This window comes from Ranitomeya variabilis, chromosome 2 (assembly GCF_051348905.1).
Source record: "Ranitomeya variabilis isolate aRanVar5 chromosome 2, aRanVar5.hap1, whole genome shotgun sequence".
NCBI lineage: Eukaryota > Metazoa > Chordata > Amphibia > Anura > Dendrobatidae > Ranitomeya > Ranitomeya variabilis.
The window spans coordinates 605,039,133-605,059,509 of record NC_135233.1 but is presented as its reverse complement, the minus strand read 5'-3'; the positions used below and the strand labels follow the sequence as shown (position 1 = coordinate 605,059,509).

At 45.4% G+C, this 20,377-nt stretch overlaps 2 protein-coding genes across 4 annotated transcripts in view; one reads left to right on the top strand and one right to left on the bottom strand.

Annotated features, from left to right (window-relative positions):
- The window catches only part of LOC143807276 (uncharacterized), a 65,780-nt gene extending 50,446 nt beyond the window's left edge, over window positions 1-15,334 (top strand). For all 3 annotated transcript variants that reach the window (XM_077288641.1, XM_077288640.1, XM_077288639.1), the window contains exons 4-5: window positions 2,538-2,607; window positions 9,179-15,334. In XM_077288641.1, coding sequence (XP_077144756.1) covers window positions 2,538-2,607; window positions 9,179-15,055 — 5,947 coding nt within the window. In that variant the 3' untranslated portion in view covers window positions 15,056-15,334. The remainder of the gene's footprint in view (window positions 1-2,537; window positions 2,608-9,178) is intronic.
- Window positions 1-20,377, bottom strand: part of LOC143807280 (WD repeat-containing protein 88-like) — a 180,638-nt gene that overhangs the window by 697 nt on the left and 159,564 nt on the right. The gene's annotated exons all lie outside the window — the stretch shown is intronic.

The following is a 20,377-nucleotide window of genomic DNA, read 5'->3' as shown; positions in this document are numbered from 1 at the left end:
TATAATGTCCCTCACAGCCTTCATACATTATAATGTCACCCACAGCACCCATATAGTATATCACTCACAGCCCTCATACAGTATAATGTCCCTCACAGCCTTCATACATTATAATGTCACCCACAGCCCTCATACGGTGTAAAGTACCACACAGCACCCACATAGTATGATATCACCCACAGTCCCCATATAGTATGTCACCCACAGCCCCCATACAGTATGTTCCCCACAGCCCCCATACAGTATAATGTCCCCCACAGCCCTCATATGGTATAATGTCACCCACAGCCCCCATACAGTATAATGTCCCCCACAGCGCTCATACAATATAATGTCCTCCACAGCCCTCATATGGTATAATGTCACTCACAGCCCTCATACGGTATAATGTCCCCCCACAGTCCCATACAGTATGTCACCCACAGCCCTGACACGGTATAACGTACCCCACAGCACCCATATAGTATAATATCACCCACAGCCCTCATACAGTATAATGTCCCTCACAGCCCTCATACAGTATAAAAGTACCACACAGCACCCACATAGTATGATATCACCCACAGCCTCCATACAGTATAATGTCCCCCACAGCCCCCATAAAGTATAATGTCCCCCACAGCCCTCATACGGTATAATGTCACCCACTGTCCCCATACAGTATAATGTCCCCCACAACGCTCATACAGTATAATGTCATCCACAGCCCCATACAGTATAATGTCCCCCACAGACCTCATACTGTATAATGTCACCTACAGCCCTCATACGGTATGTCACTCACAGCCCCCATACAGTATGTCCCCCACAGCCCCATACAGTATAATGTCCCCCACAGCCATCATACAGTATAATGTCACCCACAGCCCTCATATGGTATAATGTCCCCCACAGCCTCCATACAGTATAATGTCACACACAGCCCTCATACAGTATAATGTCACTCACAGCTCACATACAGTATAATGTCCCCCATCTCCCCCATATAGTGTGTCCCCCACATCCCCCATATAGTATGTCACCCACAACCCCCATACAGTACAATCTCCCCCACAGCCCTCATACGGTATAATGTCCCCCACAGCCTCCATACGGTATAATGTCACCCACAGCCCTCATATGGTATAAAGCACCCCACAGCACCCATATAGTATAATATCACCCACAGTCCCCCCATACCGTATAATGTCCCCCACCTCCCATATAGTATGTCGCCCACAGCCCTCATGCAGTATAATGTCCCCCACAGCCCCCATACAGTATAATGTCCTCCACCTTTCCCATGTAGTATAATGTCTCAAATAGTCCCCTATACAAAAATCTATTTATCTATTTATTGGTATACATGTAAGAATACACAAATATAGAGACAGGATAACATAGGTCCACTTCAAAGAGATACTCGCACCCAAATGATCCATCCCAAAAGTTGATGACTGTACAGCTCTCTATACACTGTATTGTCATCCACAGACCCCATAAATTATGATGTCCCCCCATAGTACTCCAAACAGTATGAAGGCTTCACAATTCCCTATACATAGTATTTTCCCCCCACACAATATGATGTTCCCGACAACCCTAATATAGTATGATGTCCCCAACAGACCCAATACATTATGATATCCCCCCACATCCTACAATATAATATAATGCCCCCTATAGCCCCCATTACAGTATGTTGGTGCCTACAACCCTCTATACAATTTGATTATCTCCACAGCCCCCCATACAGTAAGAAGGCACCAACAGCTCCCCATACAGTATGATGGCCCCCGTACATTATCATGACTGCACAGCTCCCTATCTACCACAACCTCCACCTTTTCTGCCGGCTTGCCGCGCAGTGAACCGGTGTGATGCAGTGATGACATTGTGCCACCTGACGTCACTTGCATGGCGCCGCCTAAAGTAGACCCCAGGTCGGAAATTGCATGCCTACTGCTGGTATAAGAGAGAGAGTAAGGAGCCAGGAGCTCTATGCTCCGACGTAACTGTTACCACTACTGACATCCTGAGAACGCTGATACTGTTAACAATGTTGTAATCAATCCTGCCCATGGCCAGAGTGGTCCATCTGAAATTTGTGAGATTTGTCCCATGCCAGTCCGGCCCTGCACATCGGTGTCAGAACATTGTCCTAGTGGATAAGAATCAGCGGGTCAGTCTGCACCTGATATACTATCCAGAAGAGATCTAACAGATTCACACTACCCAGGTCCAGAGTCCACTTCTTTACTCCATAGAAGCCGGCCCAGGGTAGTGCGAACGTCCTCGGCCCGTAGTTGAACGCTGGCATCCTAGGTGCCACCTGTAGTTTATGGACTGGACTCACTGCTATTCACAGCCATCTGATGTGTAGGTTTGGAAAAAGGTATTAAAAGAGAATTGCAAAAATATACCCACAAAACAATTATTTACAAAAAATAAAAAATAGGCGTCATCTGCTGGTATGAAGCCTTATATACTAGTTTAAAGTTGTTTTTTTTTAAGCAAATAACGAATATTGGATGGTAACATATATTTTTTTTTTACAGGACTGAAAATCAAAACTTACAATTATGGATGGAAACGTCACGAAATGAAGACAGAGAGGAGATAGCCAAGGTGGGTGAACACATAGATAAAAGACAATGGCTCATAAGGAAATGCAGCCTGGGTGTCAGTATAACGGGAGGAACTAAAATATTACATAATACAACTTAAAGGGAATGTGTCAACAGAAAATAACTTTTTTATAAGCATAATTTTATTATTTTTCCATTGATGGAATTATTTGAGGACTTGTTTTTTGTGTGCAATCTTATTAGCAGTAGTGATGAGCGAATATACTCGTTACTTGTGATTTCTCAGGCACGCTCAGGGGTCCTCCGAGTATTTTTTAGTGCTCGGAGTTTTAGTTTTTCTTGCCGGTGCTGAATGATTTACATCTGTTAGCCAGCATAAGTACATGTGGGGATACCCTAGCAACCAGGCAACCCCCACATGTACTTATGCTGGCTATCAGATGTAAATCATTCAGCTGCGTCGCTATAATCGAGTACCGTATATTCGCTCATCACTAATTAGCAGCATTTTAAGTGGTGGAAAAAAAATCAGGAATATGTAAAAAAAAAAATTGCTTGTGTCATCATGTTGCAAGAGCCATAACGTTCCAATTTTTGGGTGATGGAGCTGTAGGAGGCTTGTTTTATTGACACCATTTTGGGGTAGATATAATACTTTGATTCATATTACATTGTAACGGGGTCTGCTGTGCTGGAGTACCTCTTTCAGTACCACCCCGTGTTTTAGGAGGTCCACTCTGCTTTGGCTGGATTCTGAATGAAGGACGCTGACTGGAATGGCTTCATTACATGGGCGCATATAAAATATCACTGCTTCTCCACGTATTTCCAGTGTGACAACACTTTACTTACAGGACACAGAATATATCACAACAGATACAGAGGGCAGGCCAATTCAAAAGCGGCAGGCCAGACATACATTACAATAGCCGCAGGTGGCCGGAGCCTGCCGATATTTACTGTGGGAATTACAAAGGTGGGGAAGGTCAGAAGGGGGATATCTTGTCCGCTCTGCCCAGGGGGCGCAGCCTGTGGGCTGATATATTAGGGACCTGCATCTCACATGGAACCTATTATACATACATATAACTGCATAACATATTCTGGGTGCTGGGGGGTTCTGTAACACGGCTCCCCCTTTCAGCGACGCAATCGGCATACACAGTCTGATCCTGAACGGATTGGTTTGGGGATGTCCGAAGTTTATGGGGTTGGTACAAGTTACGTTTGTCGACTTAGTCCATCGGCGTTACCATTTTGTTTGCCGGGTCTGTAGTGGATGGTGAAGTCCAGAAGTTGTAGGGCTAAACTCCACTGCAGTAATCTGGCGTTGTCTCCGGAGACCCGATTAAGCCAGACTAGGGGATTATGGTCCGTTAGGAGGGAAACTGTCGTCCATACAAATATGGTTGCAACTTTTTGAGTGCCCATACTACTGCCAGGCACTCCTTCTCGATGGCCGCATACCTTACTTCACAGGGCAGTAGTTTCCGACTCAGGAAAGCTACTGGGTGTTCTTGGCCCGACTTGGCTCAGTACTGCCCCCAATCCAAACATAGAAACGTCTGTGTGAACAAGGAAACGTTTAGTTGGATCGGGTGCGGCCAATACAGGGGTATTGGTGAGGGCGTCCTTTAGCTGGCGGAAGGCTTCCTCACATTCTGGGGTCCAGGTTACCTGATGGGGTTGGTTCTTACGGGTCAGATCAGTGAGGGGCTTGGCTACGCTGCTGTAATTGAGGACAAATTTCCTGTAATACCCTGCTGTCCCTAGAAACGCCATGACCTGGGTTTTCGTGCGTGGGGTGGGCCATTTGGCTATGGCCTCAATCTTGGCTGGTTCTGGTCGCTGTTTCCCACTTCCCACCCAATGTCCTAAATACTGAACCTCCGCTTTGCCCACGTGACACTTGTTTGGGTTCAGGGTGATTCCGGCCTTGTGGATCCTGTCTAATACTGTCTCTAGGTGATTTAGATGTTCTTCCCATGTCACGCTGTAGATGGCGATGTCATCCAGGTAGGCACAGGCATAGTCCTGGAGACCATCCAGAAGCCGGTCAGCCAGCCTCTGAAAGGTCGCAGGGGCATTCTTCATCCCGAATGGCATAACTTGAAACTGGAATAAGCCGAACAGGGTGACAAATGCAGACTTGGGAATAGCGTCGGGACTAAGGGGAATCTGCCAGTAGCCTTTGCATAGATCGATGGTGGTCAAATACTTTGCCCCCGCCAGCCGGTCTAACAGCTCATCCACGCGCGGCATGGAATACGCATCTGTCACCGTTTTCTCATTAAGCCTGCGATAGTCTACACAAAACCGTGTAGTCCCATCCTTCTTGGGCACTAACACTACGGGGGATGCCCAGGGACTGATTCTTCAATGACCCCTAAACGCAACATCTCTCGTATCTCTTGTCTCATCCCTTCTCGTACAGACTCAGGGACGCGAAAGGGGGGTTGTCGCAGGGGGGTCGAATCCTGGGTCTCAACCTTGTGTTGTGCCAGGTGGGTGTACCCCGGTCTCCCTGAAAACATCCTCTGTCGCTGCCTCAACAACGCCTCCGCCTGCTGTCTCTCCCAGGGACCTAGGTCTTCACCCCAGTGTACCTGGTCCCATGTTTTAGACTGAGTCCTCTCCCCTAAGACATCAGGCAAGGTGAGTCCGGCTAAATCCTCTGCTTCAGGTGCACAGATGGCCACTACCTCTTCAGGGCGCTCCCGGTAGGGCTTCAGCATGTTCACGTGGAACATGCGGATAACCCTGGGGTCGTCGCAATCGGCGACATTATAGGTGGTGTCGGCTATTTTCCCCACTACCTGGTAGGGCCCCTGCCATGCAGCTTGGAACTTGTTCTGCTTAGTGGGTTCTAACACCAGGACCTTCTGTCCTATCTTAAAGGTGCGTTCTCTGGCCCTCCGATCGTACCATACGCACTGGCGCCGTTGGGCCACCTGCAGGTTCCCACGTACAGCCTGGGTCAGCTCCTGTAGGCGGTCCCGGAATTCCAGCACATAGGGTACAATAGGTACCCCTTCTATGGTGCCCTCCCCTTCCCAGTGTTCTAGCACTAAGTCTAGGGGTCCCCTTACCCGCCTCCCGTATACCAGTTCAAACGGGGAGAACCCCGTGGATTCTTGGGGTATCTCCCGATAGGCAAACAGGAGGTGTGGCAAGAATTTCTCCCAGTCCCTATAGGTCCTGGTAAAAGTCCCAATGAGTTGTTTCAACGTTCCGTTAAAGAGTTCACACAACCCATTGGTTTGCGGGTGGTACGGGGCGCTCCTAATGGACTTTACGCCGCACAGCTTCCACAGTTGTTTGGTCACTTCTGCTGTAAACTGGGTACCCTGGTCCGAGATAATCTCCCAGGGAAATCCAACCCGTGAGAAAACCTGGAGCAGGGCAGCCGCCACCGTCTCTGCCAATATGTTAGGTAACGCAACTGCCTCTGGATACCGTGTGGCATAATCTACCACTGTCAAAATATACAGTACCTTTTCCCTGACGGACTGGGTTTGGCTAACGGCCCTATCAGATCGACCGCTACTCGTCTAAATGGTTCCTCCACAATGGGGAGGGGGCGTAATTTGGCCTGGCAGCGATCTCCTCTCTTGTCAATGCGCTGGCAAGTGTCACAGGTCTGGCAGTACTGACGAACATCATAGGTTACCCCCGGCCAAAAGAAGTTTTGTGTCAGACGATGCCTGGTGCGACTGACGCCGAAGTGCCCGGCCAAGGGTATGTCATGAGAGATTCGCAGTAACTCCTGCCTGTACTTCTTGGGAACTACCAGCTGTCGTTTTATAGTGGGGCTCGTCCCTGTGTGGTGCTGCTCGGTAACCTGGTAGAGGAGTCCCTGCTGCCATACAAACTGCTCCCCTTCCAGTAGCCCTCTCCCCTCCTGTACCTTCCCACGATGTCCCTCTAATGAAAGATACTCAAGTAACTCCTTCTTAAATTCAGCTGGGGTGGCCCAAGAAATGTGTCTGGCTATGGGAATACGTGTAGGGCTGGGGTGTCTTACCTGGGCCTCCTCTGAGTGTGATTCTGCCTCCGCAGCTCGAGCTTGTCTTCAGGTGGTCACAGGATATGTCTCAGCCAGAGGGGCGACCGAGAAGGCAGACAACATAGGCCCCAAGTCATTTCCCAGCAAGACGTCTGCAGGCAATTTCTCCATCAAGCCGACCTCAACCAGGCCATCGCCGACTCCCCAGTTCAGGTGAATCCTGGCAGTGGGCAGTCGATGTATGGCTCCCCCTGCTACACGGACTGCCACTGTCCGGTCCGTCTTCTCTTGGTCCCGGACGAGATGAGGCTTCACAAGGGTCAAAGTTGCTCCAGAATCTCTTAGTCTCTGCATACGTTTCCCATTAACCCACACGACCTGTCGATGCTGTTGTCGATTATCTGCCCGGGCCGCCTGCACGGGGTCTACTTCATGCAGCACTTCCTCCATCTCTTCCATCCCCTGGTTAGTCATAGCCCCCAATGTTGGATCAGCTTCGCCTTGGTAGCAGTGTACAGCGGCCCGGCTGAAGGTAGCTGTTCCCGCCTTTGGCCACTGGGTACGCTGAGTCCGGTTGGGACATTGTCTTTGCAGGTGGCCCAGCTGATGGCAGGTGTGGCATCACGCCCCAGGGGGACTGTGGTAGGTCAGGTTTTGAGCTGGTTCCCCGACAATCTTCTGTGGTTTGGGGGCTTCCAGACCTATGGGAGGACCCATAGTGACCATCTTTGATCCGGACGGCTGAGACCTCCTGGCATCATGGTGTTCGTCGGCCAGACGAGCGGCCTCCTCAAGAGTCATTGGTCGTCTGTCCCGAAGCCATTCCTGTGTCTCGGGGGTTAGTCCATTAAAGAATCGCTCTAACAAGAAGAGCTGGAGGACATCCTCCTTAGTGGTTGCTTGGCTCCCTTGTACCCACTGTAGCAGTGACCGCCATAATTTACAGGCCCATTCAGCGTGGGTATCGGTTACGCGTTTTATAAGTCCGCGAAACTTCTGGCGGTATGCCTCTGGTGTCAGCGCATACCGGGCCAAGATCACTTCTTTGATCCGCTCATAGTCCATACAGTCCTCATCAGGTACCATGCGATAGGCGTCTGCTGCCCGGCCTGTCAGCTTGCTGGCCAGAATCTGAACCTGTTCCTCCGGCTTCACTTGATGCAGGGCACACTGCTGCTCAAAGTCCTGCAGAAAGCCATCAATGTCTTCCTCTGCCTCCCCCAACTGTCGGAAGGCATTATACTGGATCTTTTTGTGGCTTACTGTTGAAGGTACCTGGGCGGAGGCCAGAGCTCCCCCTGCTCGCTGACTCTCCTCTCTCCGCTCTGCCATCTCCACCTTGGCCAGCTCTATTTTGGTCCGCTCTGCCATCTCCATCTTGGCTAGCTCTATCCTGGTCTGGTCTGCCATCTTTTCCTTCAGATCCGTACGCACATCAGCCATCACCTCTCGTATGATCTCTACTGCAGAGTTTGGGCCATAGAACGCCAGTCTGTTCTTTACCTCCCTCTGGAATTCAGTCTCCTCCACGTTCACATTGGGGGGCGCTGCACTGTCGTGTTCCATCATGGCTGCTATCAAATCCGCTTTTGTTTTGTTGCTGGCGATTAACCCTCGAGCTTCCACCAGGTCTTTTAATGTAGTCCTCTTTAACTTCTGGTAGTTATTTTCCATTCATTCCTTTCCTCCTGTAGATGGGGTATCACATCCCGCTGTCTGCCACCAGTGTAACGGGGTCTGCTGTGCTGTGCTGGAGTACCTCTTTCAGTACCACCCCGTGTTTTAGGAGGTCCACTCTGCTTTGGCTGGATTCTGAATGAAGGACGCTGACTGGAATGGCTTCATTACATGGGCGCATATAAAATATCACTGCTTCTCCACGTATTTCCAGTGTGACAACACTTTACTTACAGGACACAGAATATATCACAACAGATACAGAGGGCAGGCCAATTCAAAAGCGACAGGCCAGACATACATTACAATAGCCGCAGGTGGCCGGAGCCTGCCAATATTTACTGTGGGAATTACAATGGTGGGGAGGTCAGAAGGGGGATATCTTGTCCCCTCTGCCCAGGGGGCGCAGCCTGTGGGCTGATATATTAGGGACCTGCATCTCACATGGAACCTATTATACATACATATAACTGCATAACATATTCTGGGCGCTGGGGGGTTCTGTAACATACATTTTTTGAGACAGATGGAAAAACACCCACAATTTTGGCGGTTTTATTTTTCTCCTCGTTACGTCGTTTACCGATCAGGTTAATTTATTTTATACTTTGATAGATCAGACTTTAATGAACGCAAAAATACTTTAAATGCCACTGTCACAGATTAATAGCAACATTTATCTGCTTAACAGCCGCTGGAGGAGTTTTGCTCCATCTGCGGCTGTTAGAGGAAGATGATGGCTTAATAACTCAGCAATCATCTGCCGGCAAAGATATAGGCTCAGTTTCTGAGCCCGCATCAAAGTCAGGGAGCCAATATGTCATATGTCGGTAAGGGGCTAATATGTATCACACATAAAATGTAAGAAATTTACAATATATGCCCGTTTTACCAAAACCTACTTTTACATAAATGTTTCTACTCATAGGTGGTTTCCAGAGCTGTGAAAGAAAACAACAAGGAGCTAGAAAGGAAAATACCTGACATTAGAATAGACAAAGAAATAATTCTACAACTTGGATCTGATGGTCCTGTCCAACGTGCCGCAGACCACTTGTTCAGCAAGGAGACAGAAATAAATCGCCAGAAAGCCTTACTGAAATATGATGCACAATCTGAACAATTCAGACTTGTAAAAACAAATAATGCAATAGATATAACTGGAGATACCAAAATCACTATGGTTGGACATGGCGGTCACAGAGATGGCCATGTGTTTGTAGGTGGAAAAACATCTGATCAGTTGGCAAAAGATATATTGAAGCTTCGTGAACCTTCATCCCCAATTCATTGGTCTTCAGGTTCACCCAAAATTAGAGAAATCAGTATAGTCTCTTGTGATGCCGGGGCAGGGAAAGAAGGAAAAACCTTTGCGAAAGACTTCCTTTTGGACCTGGATAATGCTGGATTATCTATAGGTTCACTCTCTCTTCGCACAACGAGGGTCATAGTGCAGGAAGATGGTAGCAAACGCACTGTTGATTTTAATAATCGAGCGCTGTGGGGCAAATACATCCCAATTCACAAGCGAAAATTCTATTTAGATAATAATAAAAATCTCATGGAAGAGAGTGTCTCAAAGGAGAGAAGACCAGAATGGATAGAAAGTCAGAACATTGAATACGAGTTTGACCCTCTAGCGCCGAGGAATATAGAAAATGATCCGTTATTTTACAATGAGAATGGGGTGTTATACCACGTTAACGATGAACGTGTTGGCCAACTAATAGATGACAATGTGAGAAGGTTGTTTAACACAGAAGCTCAAGAGGTAAAGACCATAGGTTTAGATGTATATTATAAAAATAGCATGGATGAAACTAGAATGAAAGAAAATATTAAGGTCCAAGTTGTAGAAGGATTAGATAGTTTAAAAGAAAATATCAAATACATCATACAAAGTTCTAATGAGATGAGAAGGAATGAGCTGAACAATGTCGCTGATATACTGAGTAGGCATGGAATTACAATTGACAATAATAGGAATTTAAAGGATATATGGAATCATCTCTCAAATAAAAGAAATATTGGGCAAGTTAATGTCATTTTTCATCAAATTCAAAACACTTTGAAAAACACGGTTAAATATTATCGATTTAAGGACTACATCTACAGCATAAACTTGGAAGACTTTTATGTTAGATTATATGGTGTAACTAAAGCTAAACTCATAAATCAAGAATTTTGTAACATTAGAAATCAGGAAAATGTAGATTATGATACAATGAGATTGGAAAGTCCTTCATTGTTTCTGGAAATGGCACAGCAATGGGTAGGCAACCACCACCGTGATATCGGTAAGATAAATGCTTATAACGGGATGGCTGTCCTCGCCACTCATATTTCTGAGGCTGTTCGGAATCCAGCAATGTTTATCACAAATCGTCTACTGTGGGATACAGAATCATCATGGTCACAATTTCGTCACAGGAACCCAATGGCAAGAGGGGACACATGGAGTGGAAACCATGCCGCAATAGGACTGGATTACGAGACCACTGCAGCAGAGAACATGAATGATCAGGTTGCACAGGAAACAGTATCGGCAATGAAGCTTTGGTTAACCAGAAAATTCCGAACAAAATATTATCATTACAAACCTAAAAATCTACCCGAACCAATAGAAATGTCTCAAAATGAAGCCAACAGAATAACCCAAAGCATATCGGAAACTCTTCCTATAAATGAACTAAATATTGATGAAAACTGCAGAAGGCGAATATGGCCTAATACAGAGCAATTATCTGACGATGGCATGAGTTCTTTTAAAGATCTGGAAGAGAGAGCAAGGGGAAAAAGCTTAGAAACAGAATTCCACTTAAAAATGGCAGAGGACAGACAGCAACTAAAGGAGCAGATCACCAAGAATATAAAGGAACTAGTCTCTCCAAACTTTGGTGAGAAATGGAAAATAAAATCAATAGAGAGCGATGAACGTGCAACTACGATAGACTTAGAAAATGAAATGAATCCCTTGGAGACTAAGAAGATTGAAGTACCAGGTAAAAAGGGATCTCCGAGTTCAGATGAAGTCTTACATTCATACTATAATGATGTTTCTGGTTACGAAAAAGTCAATCGTGGACTTGGAATCTATGGAACCTTGATGGGATTTCAGAGCGCCAATCAGATGTTTGCGGAAGGACGAAAGTCGGAAGGATCAGTAATGTTAGCCCAAGGTGTCCATGGAATAACAGAGCTGACTGGTATCAATTCAGCAGTTAATAAATTTGTTGGCGATATTGCACAGAAATCCATTTCCCAGATATCTGTCGGACTTGAGGAAGCATCAGCAGTAAAGTTCACAAGTGCTCTGACTGAAGCCAGTGCCGTAGCTAAAACAGTCCCCATGCTTTCTTTAGGATTCACAATATTTAATATATATGAGGATCTTCATCAGAAATCTCCAGTTGGGATAACAGATGCTGCTCTTGATAGCATAATATTTATCACATCTCTGGCTGGTCCTGAAATGCTTCCAGTCACTGTGGCTTTGAGTATTGTCCGTCTTGGTATTGACCCAATGTACCATGAAATAAAACATGAGTTGGATGCTTTACCCTCTGGTGCCGGCGTAGAAGACAAATTCAAGGCTGTATTAAAGGGGATTGGATTAGCCCTAAGAGATATAGGGTACAGCTTTTTACAAATATTGCAACAGATAACTCTCCCGGGATTTTTCTATAACATTTATAACCTCGAACAAGAGCACAAAAAGTCTATGGATCTTGTACACAACCTGCAGACTGCTGAGAACTACTACAAAATCTTAGATGTAGATGATGGACACAGGTGTCACAAAAAGATAGACTTCACTGAAGGGGAATATTCTGCCTATGGAGGAAATTTACGGGTTGAGTTAACGGACCAGAGTACAATGAACATTACATTAACTGATCCTCTTACTTCGAACAAAATTGTGAAAGTGATTCCCTTTGAAACAAATTGTGAGTTGGTGGATCTGGTTATGGGGATTGGAGAAACAGTAAATATTAAAATGATGCATAAAACCGCCACCATGTTTTGGCTCATACCCTGGAAAACAAAAGATGTTATTTCTTCCATGGCACCCGAAGACAGATCTCTGCATGGTACATATGTGGGCAACTCCAAACCAAATCGATTCTATGCCGTGCAGCAGAACATTATCAAAGGACTTTCCTACACTCTGGACAGATACCACTATGAACTATTTGGCAATGATGGTAATGACATTTTTTATTTAGGGCCTCAGAAAACCTTTGTCCATGGTGGGAACGGTCAGGACATCTATTACATCCCGAAGAACGCGGGACAAACCGAGATCTGTAATCAGGCAAACGATAACGAGATGGACCTCCTCATTTTCAACATTCCTCTTCAACAAATCAATGCAAAAAAAGTACAAAATAATCTGAAACTTTTCAACAATAACCTTCATGAAATCCTGATTAAAAACTGGTTCCTTGGAGAAGAATATAGGCATATGACTTTTAAAAGTGTGGAAGGGGCTCTGTTAAAGACTGGGCAAGTTAGAATGAACAGGATTGTTCCTCTGGAGCCTTTTAGTTTAGATTTTTCAAGTAAAGACTCTGGTGCACGGATTTATCTCAATGATTCACTTTGGGAGACAGTGGTCACAGTTATCGGCAGTAACAATAGTGACATTATATACGGGAATCGCCTTAATAATGTATTTCAGGGAAAAGGTGGTAAAAATTATTTGGCTGGAAGTGACGGGATGGACATGTACATTATACAAGAGAAGGAAGATTGTGACACCATTAACAACTTTGCGTACGATGGCCTGGTAGACATTGTACAGTTGCCGGCAAGCTATGCAGACCTGAAGGTTGACGTTGTTCCTCAGCACTCTTTGAAGATTTGGAAACCCAGAGGAAAAATATGTGTGATCATGGAGGATTGGTACAGAGGGTGGCATTGGCAACACGTGATATTCAAATCCCAAGATTTAGTGGTGTTCCAGATCACCAACACGTCAGAGCCAAGGATTATTCCACTAATATTAGACTACAGTCAGTTCCCTAAGGGGATAAATATTGATTTAAATACCATTCCCAGAAACGAGAATATAATGACCGTGATTGGATCCTCTCACTATGATATCATCCAAGGTAATGAGAAACCAAATTTCATCCAGGCAGGTAAAGGTGGGGGATCTCTTACAGGAAGAGGAGGAAGTGACACCTATGTCATTGACTGTGGGAAAGAGAATATGTTCATTGATAACTATGCTGAAGATGGCGCCATGGATGTCCTTTTCATCAAGAAGAAATACAGCTCACTAAAATTCGATCTTGCTAGGTCGCAGACAAATTCCACTTTTTCATTTATTAGTCTTCAAATCCATGTTGCTGACTTTTGTAGCATTTTACTACATAACTGGTTCAGATCAGAAAGCTACAGACATTTGCAAATACAAACTGAAGATGGAATTACATTCAGTATTCCCAGTGGACTCACACCTGTAATATATGCTGTAGATAACTCCAGAGATACAATACCTGACGTTGTCATTGATACCAGGTCCGGGATCTATGAAGGAGCAACTAAGATAATGGGTCCTCCCAGATACACCATCATATTAGGAAATGAGAAAGACAATTATATTGATCCTGGGACGAATGGAGGAGTAATGTCAGGTGGAGAAGGCAGTGACACCTATGTACTGAAAAAGCATTATAAAGGCATCTACAAGCTTAACAATTATGCTTTAGATCTACAGGTGGATTATCTTATACTTGATGTCAACTTTAAAGATATTTTAGTCAGATTTGACACATATCACAAGACACAAATAGTAATAAGTTCTCCAACAGTTGCCCAATGGGAATGTAGACTTGAAATGTTGCAGAAAGCTACGGACCATATACATTTGATAGTTAAGACAAATGACGTGTTGTTCACTTTCACCGACCGTTTGGAAATCCAGCCATTATTAGTAGATGAAAGATTCTCGTCTATGGATTTACACCTTGATCTCTCTAGTAAGACTCTTCATGAAGTACCGATTGTATATGGGTCTCTCCAGAAAAGAAACTTTATTACTGGAAATACTTTAAATAACACAATCATAGGGGGTAAGGACACGGACGTAATCTACGGTCTAGAAGGAGATGACATACTTCAAGGTTCTAGTGGGAAAGATTACCTCTCCGGAGGACCTGGAGACGACAAGATTCATGGAGGCGAAGGAAACGATCTTATTTTAGGTGGTGAAGGTGATGATGTTATCTACCCCGGTCAGGGGGCAGATGCAGTTTATGGAGGTACTGGATCCGATACTTTATTATTCTTTGGAGATCTTCAAAAGAAAACTGGTGTGTTTGTAAATCTATATCTTGGATATGGAGCCGGTTCAGATGCTGAAGGTGACCTCTATTTTGGAATTGAGAACGTGGTGGGCACCAGTTATGACGACATCTTGATAGGAAACGACGATAGCAACTATATCAGAGGCGCGGGAGGTAACGATCTTATTCAACCATTGGGCGGTAATGACTTTCTCCAAGGAGGAGAAGGCAAAGATATCTATAATCTCATGGACGCTACAGGAACTAAAATGATTGATAATTATGCCAGTGATGGTAAAGCAGATGTAATTTACATTAATCATTCGGAAGAACTAGAAATAACTAAAGAGAGATCTCAAGATAACCTTCACATAACCATTGACCATAAAAATGATGAAAAATGTAAAATAATTGTCAAAAACTGGTTTAGGTCAGAAAAATACAAGCACCTCGTCATCTATACAATGGAAGAGGCAATTTACAAACAGAAAGGAAATGCTGAGAGTTTATAAAGAAGAGACTGTCAACTAGTAACAGTAATGACATCTAATACATCACAAAATAAGGATGATTGTAATCGTGAATACTGTACCGTGATATGCATTGCTTTTTGTAATTAAAATTGCCTTACAGAAACATAAAGCAATTTTAATAAACCAGCAGATTTTTGAATATACAAGTTAAAAGAGATAATTTTGACACTTTTTTCAATTCTTTTATAAGCATGTAAAAAAAATGAAAATGTGCCATTTTTCTTTCCGCTTTTGTGATTTAATAATTAAAACTTTCCTTATCACCAACTTTAAGGTGACGTCTATATGATAGAAAGAGCTTATCTAATAAGTACTACTCTAAAATCAGCAGAGACAACATACATAAAATCTGGGGAAATGAATTAAGATGAAAAACATGGGAAAATGTCAACTTTTTACAAATTAAACTTACAATGATAGCAAAAAAAACAAACAACAAGTTTTCTTGTATGTTCAAATCATAAATATACACAAATATACAAGTTTATTGCACTGGGGTCACTGGGGATTTAGTTGTGGATCTGTTACAGCAGACTCCCCTATAAAGGAGTGGTTCTGCAGGGGTGACCACAGACCTTTTACACACGTGGTCAAAATTGTTGGTACCCCTCATTTAATGACAGAAAAACCCAAATGGTTACAGAAATAACTTGAATCTAACAGTAATAATAAATAAAAATTCTATGGAAATTAACAAATGAAAATCAGACATTGCTTTTCAACCATGCTTCCACAGAATTTAAAAACAAAAAAAAACCTCTTGAAATAGGCCTGGACAGAAATGATGGCACCCTTAACTTAATTTTTTGTTGCACAAACTTTTGAGGCAATTACTGCAATCAAACGATTCCTGTAACTGTCAATGAGCCAGATTGTAGATTGTTGAAGAGAGAGATGCATAGTGAGAGTAAAGTTCAGCATGGACGTGCTGCTCAAGGAGTTTGGAAGCCAATTGGAGAAAAGATATGGGGCGGTAGCTGGACATAGCGCTCGGGTCAAGGGAAGGCTTTTTGAGGATAGGTGTGATTGTGACATGTTTGAAAGCAGAGGGTAAGGTACCAGAGGTTAGTGATAGATTGAAGAGATGGGATTAGTGTGGTGGTGAGGTTGGGGAGGAGGTGGGATGGGGTCAAGTGCACAAGTGGTGAGGTGTGATTTGGAGAGATGAGCAAGCTGTCCTTCAGTGATTTTTGGAGAGGGAAGTTATGGGGTTAGGACATTGGTCTGGCATACAAAGGGATTGTGGTGGTTTAACAACAAAGACTTGCCTTGTTTGGTCTATCTTATTTTTGAAGTGTGTGGCAAAGTCCTCAGCAGAGATTAAGGAAGTCGGAGGGGGCAGTGGTGGGCGGAGGAGGGAGTTAAAGGTGTTGAACAACCGTTTGGGGTTGTGGGATAAAGAAGATACGAGGGATGTGAAATAGGCCTTTTTAGCAGAGGTGAGCTGATTTGAATACGAGTGTTTCTTGTTTGAGTGCAGTGAAATCATCTTGCGAATGCGTTTTCTTCCAACGCTGTTCGGCGATTCTGGATACTTGCCGAAGCTTTTTAGTGATGTTATTGTGCCAGGGTTGTCTATTGATTGGTTGCACTCTATGCATGACAGGGACGACCGAGTCGATGGCTAATGCCAGAGTGGCATTGTAGAAACTAGTGGCAGTGTCTGTGTCGTGGAGTGAAGCTATGGAGGACAGTGGCTAAATAGAGTCAGAGAGTGTGCGAGGGTCTAGATGTGCGAGGTTTCTGCGGGGGTGCGCATGTTGCTGGACATGGATGACAGGTGTGGAGGACAGTGATGAGAAAGTGAGTAGATGGTGGTCAGATAGAGGGAGAGGGGAGGTTTTGAAGTTAGATAGGGAGCAGAAAGGGGTCAAGACTAGGTCTAATGTGTGCCCGTCTGTGTGGGTGGCTGAGGAGGACCACTGAGTAAGTCCAAAAGATGAAGTAAGGGACAGGAGTTTGGAGGCTGCTGACTGGTGGGTGTCAATGGGGATGTTGAAGTCACCCATGATGATGGTGGGAATGTCAGCAGAGAGAACGTGAAGGAGCCAGGTGGATAATTGGTCAATAAAGGCAGTGGAAGGGCCCGGAGGTCGGTATATGATGGCCATTTGAAGGCTAGAGGGAGAGTAGATGCGGACAGAGTGCACTTCAAATGAGGGGAGGATAAGGGAGGGTAGAGGTAGAATTGGGTTAAAGGTACAGTTGGAAGAAAGGAGAAGGCCCACTCCTCCACATTGTCTGTTGCCAGGACGAAGAGTGTGGGTGAAGTGGAGGCTGCCGTAACATAGTGCAGCATGGGAGGCTGTGTTAGAGGGTGTCAGCCATGTTTCAGTGAGGCCCAGGAAATATTTCAAAAGGTAAAGAGGTCATGAATCACGTGGAGTTTATTGCAGACAGAACGGGCATTCCAGAGTGATCCAGAGAGAGGGAGCAGGATGGTGGGCGTCAAGGGCACGGATTTGAGGTGGGCAAGAGTTCGGGTGTTTATGTTGGGGTTGGGAGCCATAGAAGGGGATAATAATGGGAGGTATGAGATGTGGGGGTCCAAGATTGGGAGATATGTCGCCAGCAGTGAAGAGAAGCAGAGAGAGACAGAGCAGGTGGGAGGAGAGTGGGCGGCTTGTTTTGTGTTTTATTAGCAGGTCAGAGGAGGAGGTCAGTTGGGAAGGCAGGAGGGTAGGAGAGATTATTACTTGGTTAGAGGGTGCTGGGGTTTGGGGATAACAAAGAAGAGTGAGGAGTAATGGAGCCAAAACTGTTAGAGCGTATGTCAGCATGATGAGAGTACGTGTGGTGGAAAGGGAAAGAAATTTAGTACATTTGTAACACCCCAGGTAACCGGTTGTTACAGTGATGTTGCCTTCCTTTCGGGGAGGGCGATATCATACTTGGTGGCAAGGAGGATTCTCTTTACCAGGTAATGCACCTACATTCAACATGTTCTGAATCCTGGCCAGAAGGGAGAGCTCTGAACCCGGATTCAGGGGAGCTCTCCTAGCTTTAAGTATCCTGGCCTGGAGGAGGAGTTAGATTAGTCTGGAGCAGACACTGAAGAGTGAGGAGAGGAGAGCAGAGAGTGCAGCCGTGCAGCCAGGACTGCGCTGCAGCTCCAGGATGAAAGGATAACCCGAGGGATTGAATGCAGTGAAGCGTTATAGGAAAGGAGCACAGAAGAAGGAATGGGGCTGAGAGGGGAACTGTGACCGGGCACCCTCAGAGCCGAAGCGCAGGAACCAGGCACCGGGAGCCCACGAGGTCATGTTGTACTCCAGGTTACACGGCAGAACTGGAGGGCATAGGACTGTATGTTATTTGCCCACACCACACCTGAAGGTGAAGCAGCACCTGAAGAGCCCGGGTCGTGATAGAGATCCTATAAAACAGCTCATGCTGCCCACCATACGGGTAACAATCCCAGGACAGGAGAGAGAGGACTTTGCCAGCAAGCTACAGGCAGCAGGGACCTCGCAAACTAGCACGAGTAGGAAGGCTTATGTGTTGTGAATTTGGTTTCTGGGCTCCCCCGGTGGTCACTGGTGGTACTAACGTGGGTTTGTCATCTCCTCTGTTCACCTGTTTCCATCAGGATGTGGGAGTTTCTATTTAGCCTTGCTCCTCAGTCATTTCTATGCCGGCCAACAATGTTACCAGAAGCATTTCTGTTGCATGTTCCTGCTCCTAGACTACTTTCAGCTAAGTTGGATTTTTGTCCTAAGTTTGTTTGCATTTTTGTTCCAGTTCTCTGTGTTTGAATATTTCTGAGACTGGAAGCTCTTGTGAACTGAAATTGCCACTCTGGTGTCATGAGTTGATATTAGAGTTCTAAAGTAATTTCAGGATGGAATTTTGAATAGGGTTTTCAGCTGGCCGTGAAGTCCCCTTTTCTGTCTTCCTTCTATCTAGTAAGCGGACCTCAATTTTGCTAAACCTATTTTCATACTTCGTATGTCAATTTCCTCTAATATCACCGACAATATTTGTGGGGGCTACTGTCCGCCTTTTGGGGAAAATTTCTCTAGAGGTGAGCCAGGTCTGTATTTTCCTCTGCTAGGGTCAGTCAGTTCTCCGGCTGGCGCTGGGCGTCTAGGGATAAAACGTAGGCACGCTACCCGGCCACTTTCAGTTGTTGTGATAGGTTTAGCTCACGGTCAGCTCGAGTTCCCATCTTCCAAGAGCTAGTCCTTTTTGTATGCTCAACTATGTTCTCTGTGTGTTGAGAACCATGACACTTATGGACCTCACCTGGGAGAGGGATCCACCTTTGGCTCCATGCCGGCTGGACCATATCATCACCTGTTCCTGGTACCCTGGACTGTGCCCTGCTACCATCAGTAAACCAGGTAAAGACATTACAACCTTGTGTCCTCCATTTCTTATCGGCATTCACCACCCTTGCCACACACATTGGGAGCCCTGGGGACCCCGCTTCACCTGTGGGAAGAGTCACCATCTTACTGCAGTAGCATCACCCCAGAGGACCCCTTTAAGCAGAGTCGGTCCCCTCTGACTGAGAACCACAGGTGGCGTCACAAACACAAAACTTTATTAATCCCTTAAGAGACCTTTCCCCTTTTACTTGGGCGCCCAGGGCCACGGATCGGGTTGCAGCCACTGTGACATCCCCTTTAAGTACCGGACCCAGTACCGAGTACCCCACGGCACTGGCAGGCGACTCACATTAACAGTGGTTAGTCGTACCTTCTGTTCTCTTCTGGCTCATTTCTGGCAGATTTCTGTTGTCATCCTTTTAGAGCCATCCTTCTGGCATATTTCTGCTGTCATCCTTTTAGAGCCATCCTTATAGAGACAGACCACGGTCCAGACAGACCTGCCGCTCTGAATTTATAGCAGGCTAAGTGCACATGAAATAGGCCAGGTGTGATCAGGAGGGAGGAGCAGCAGGGAGACTGATCACAGACACGGGAGGGGATTAATTAGAAGTCAGAAGGGAAAATGCAAAAGGAAATCATCAGAATCAAATGGAAAAATAAAGCCAACTGTGTGTTAGCATCAAAGAATTATGGTGGCAAAACATGCAGGAAGGAAAAATTAAACAGTAATAGCAGCCAGAGGGCATACCAGGAATAGCAGATGAATGCAGGGTGAGAAGAATCAGGAAAGTTGGGTGATGGTGATGGGATTGCAGCCAGAGGACATACCAGGAATAGCAGATGGATACAGGGTGAGAAGAATCAGGAAAATTGGATGATGGTGATGGGATTGCAGCCAGAGGACATACCAGGAATAGCAGATGGATACAGGGTGAGAAGAATCAGGAAAGTTGGGTGAAACACACCA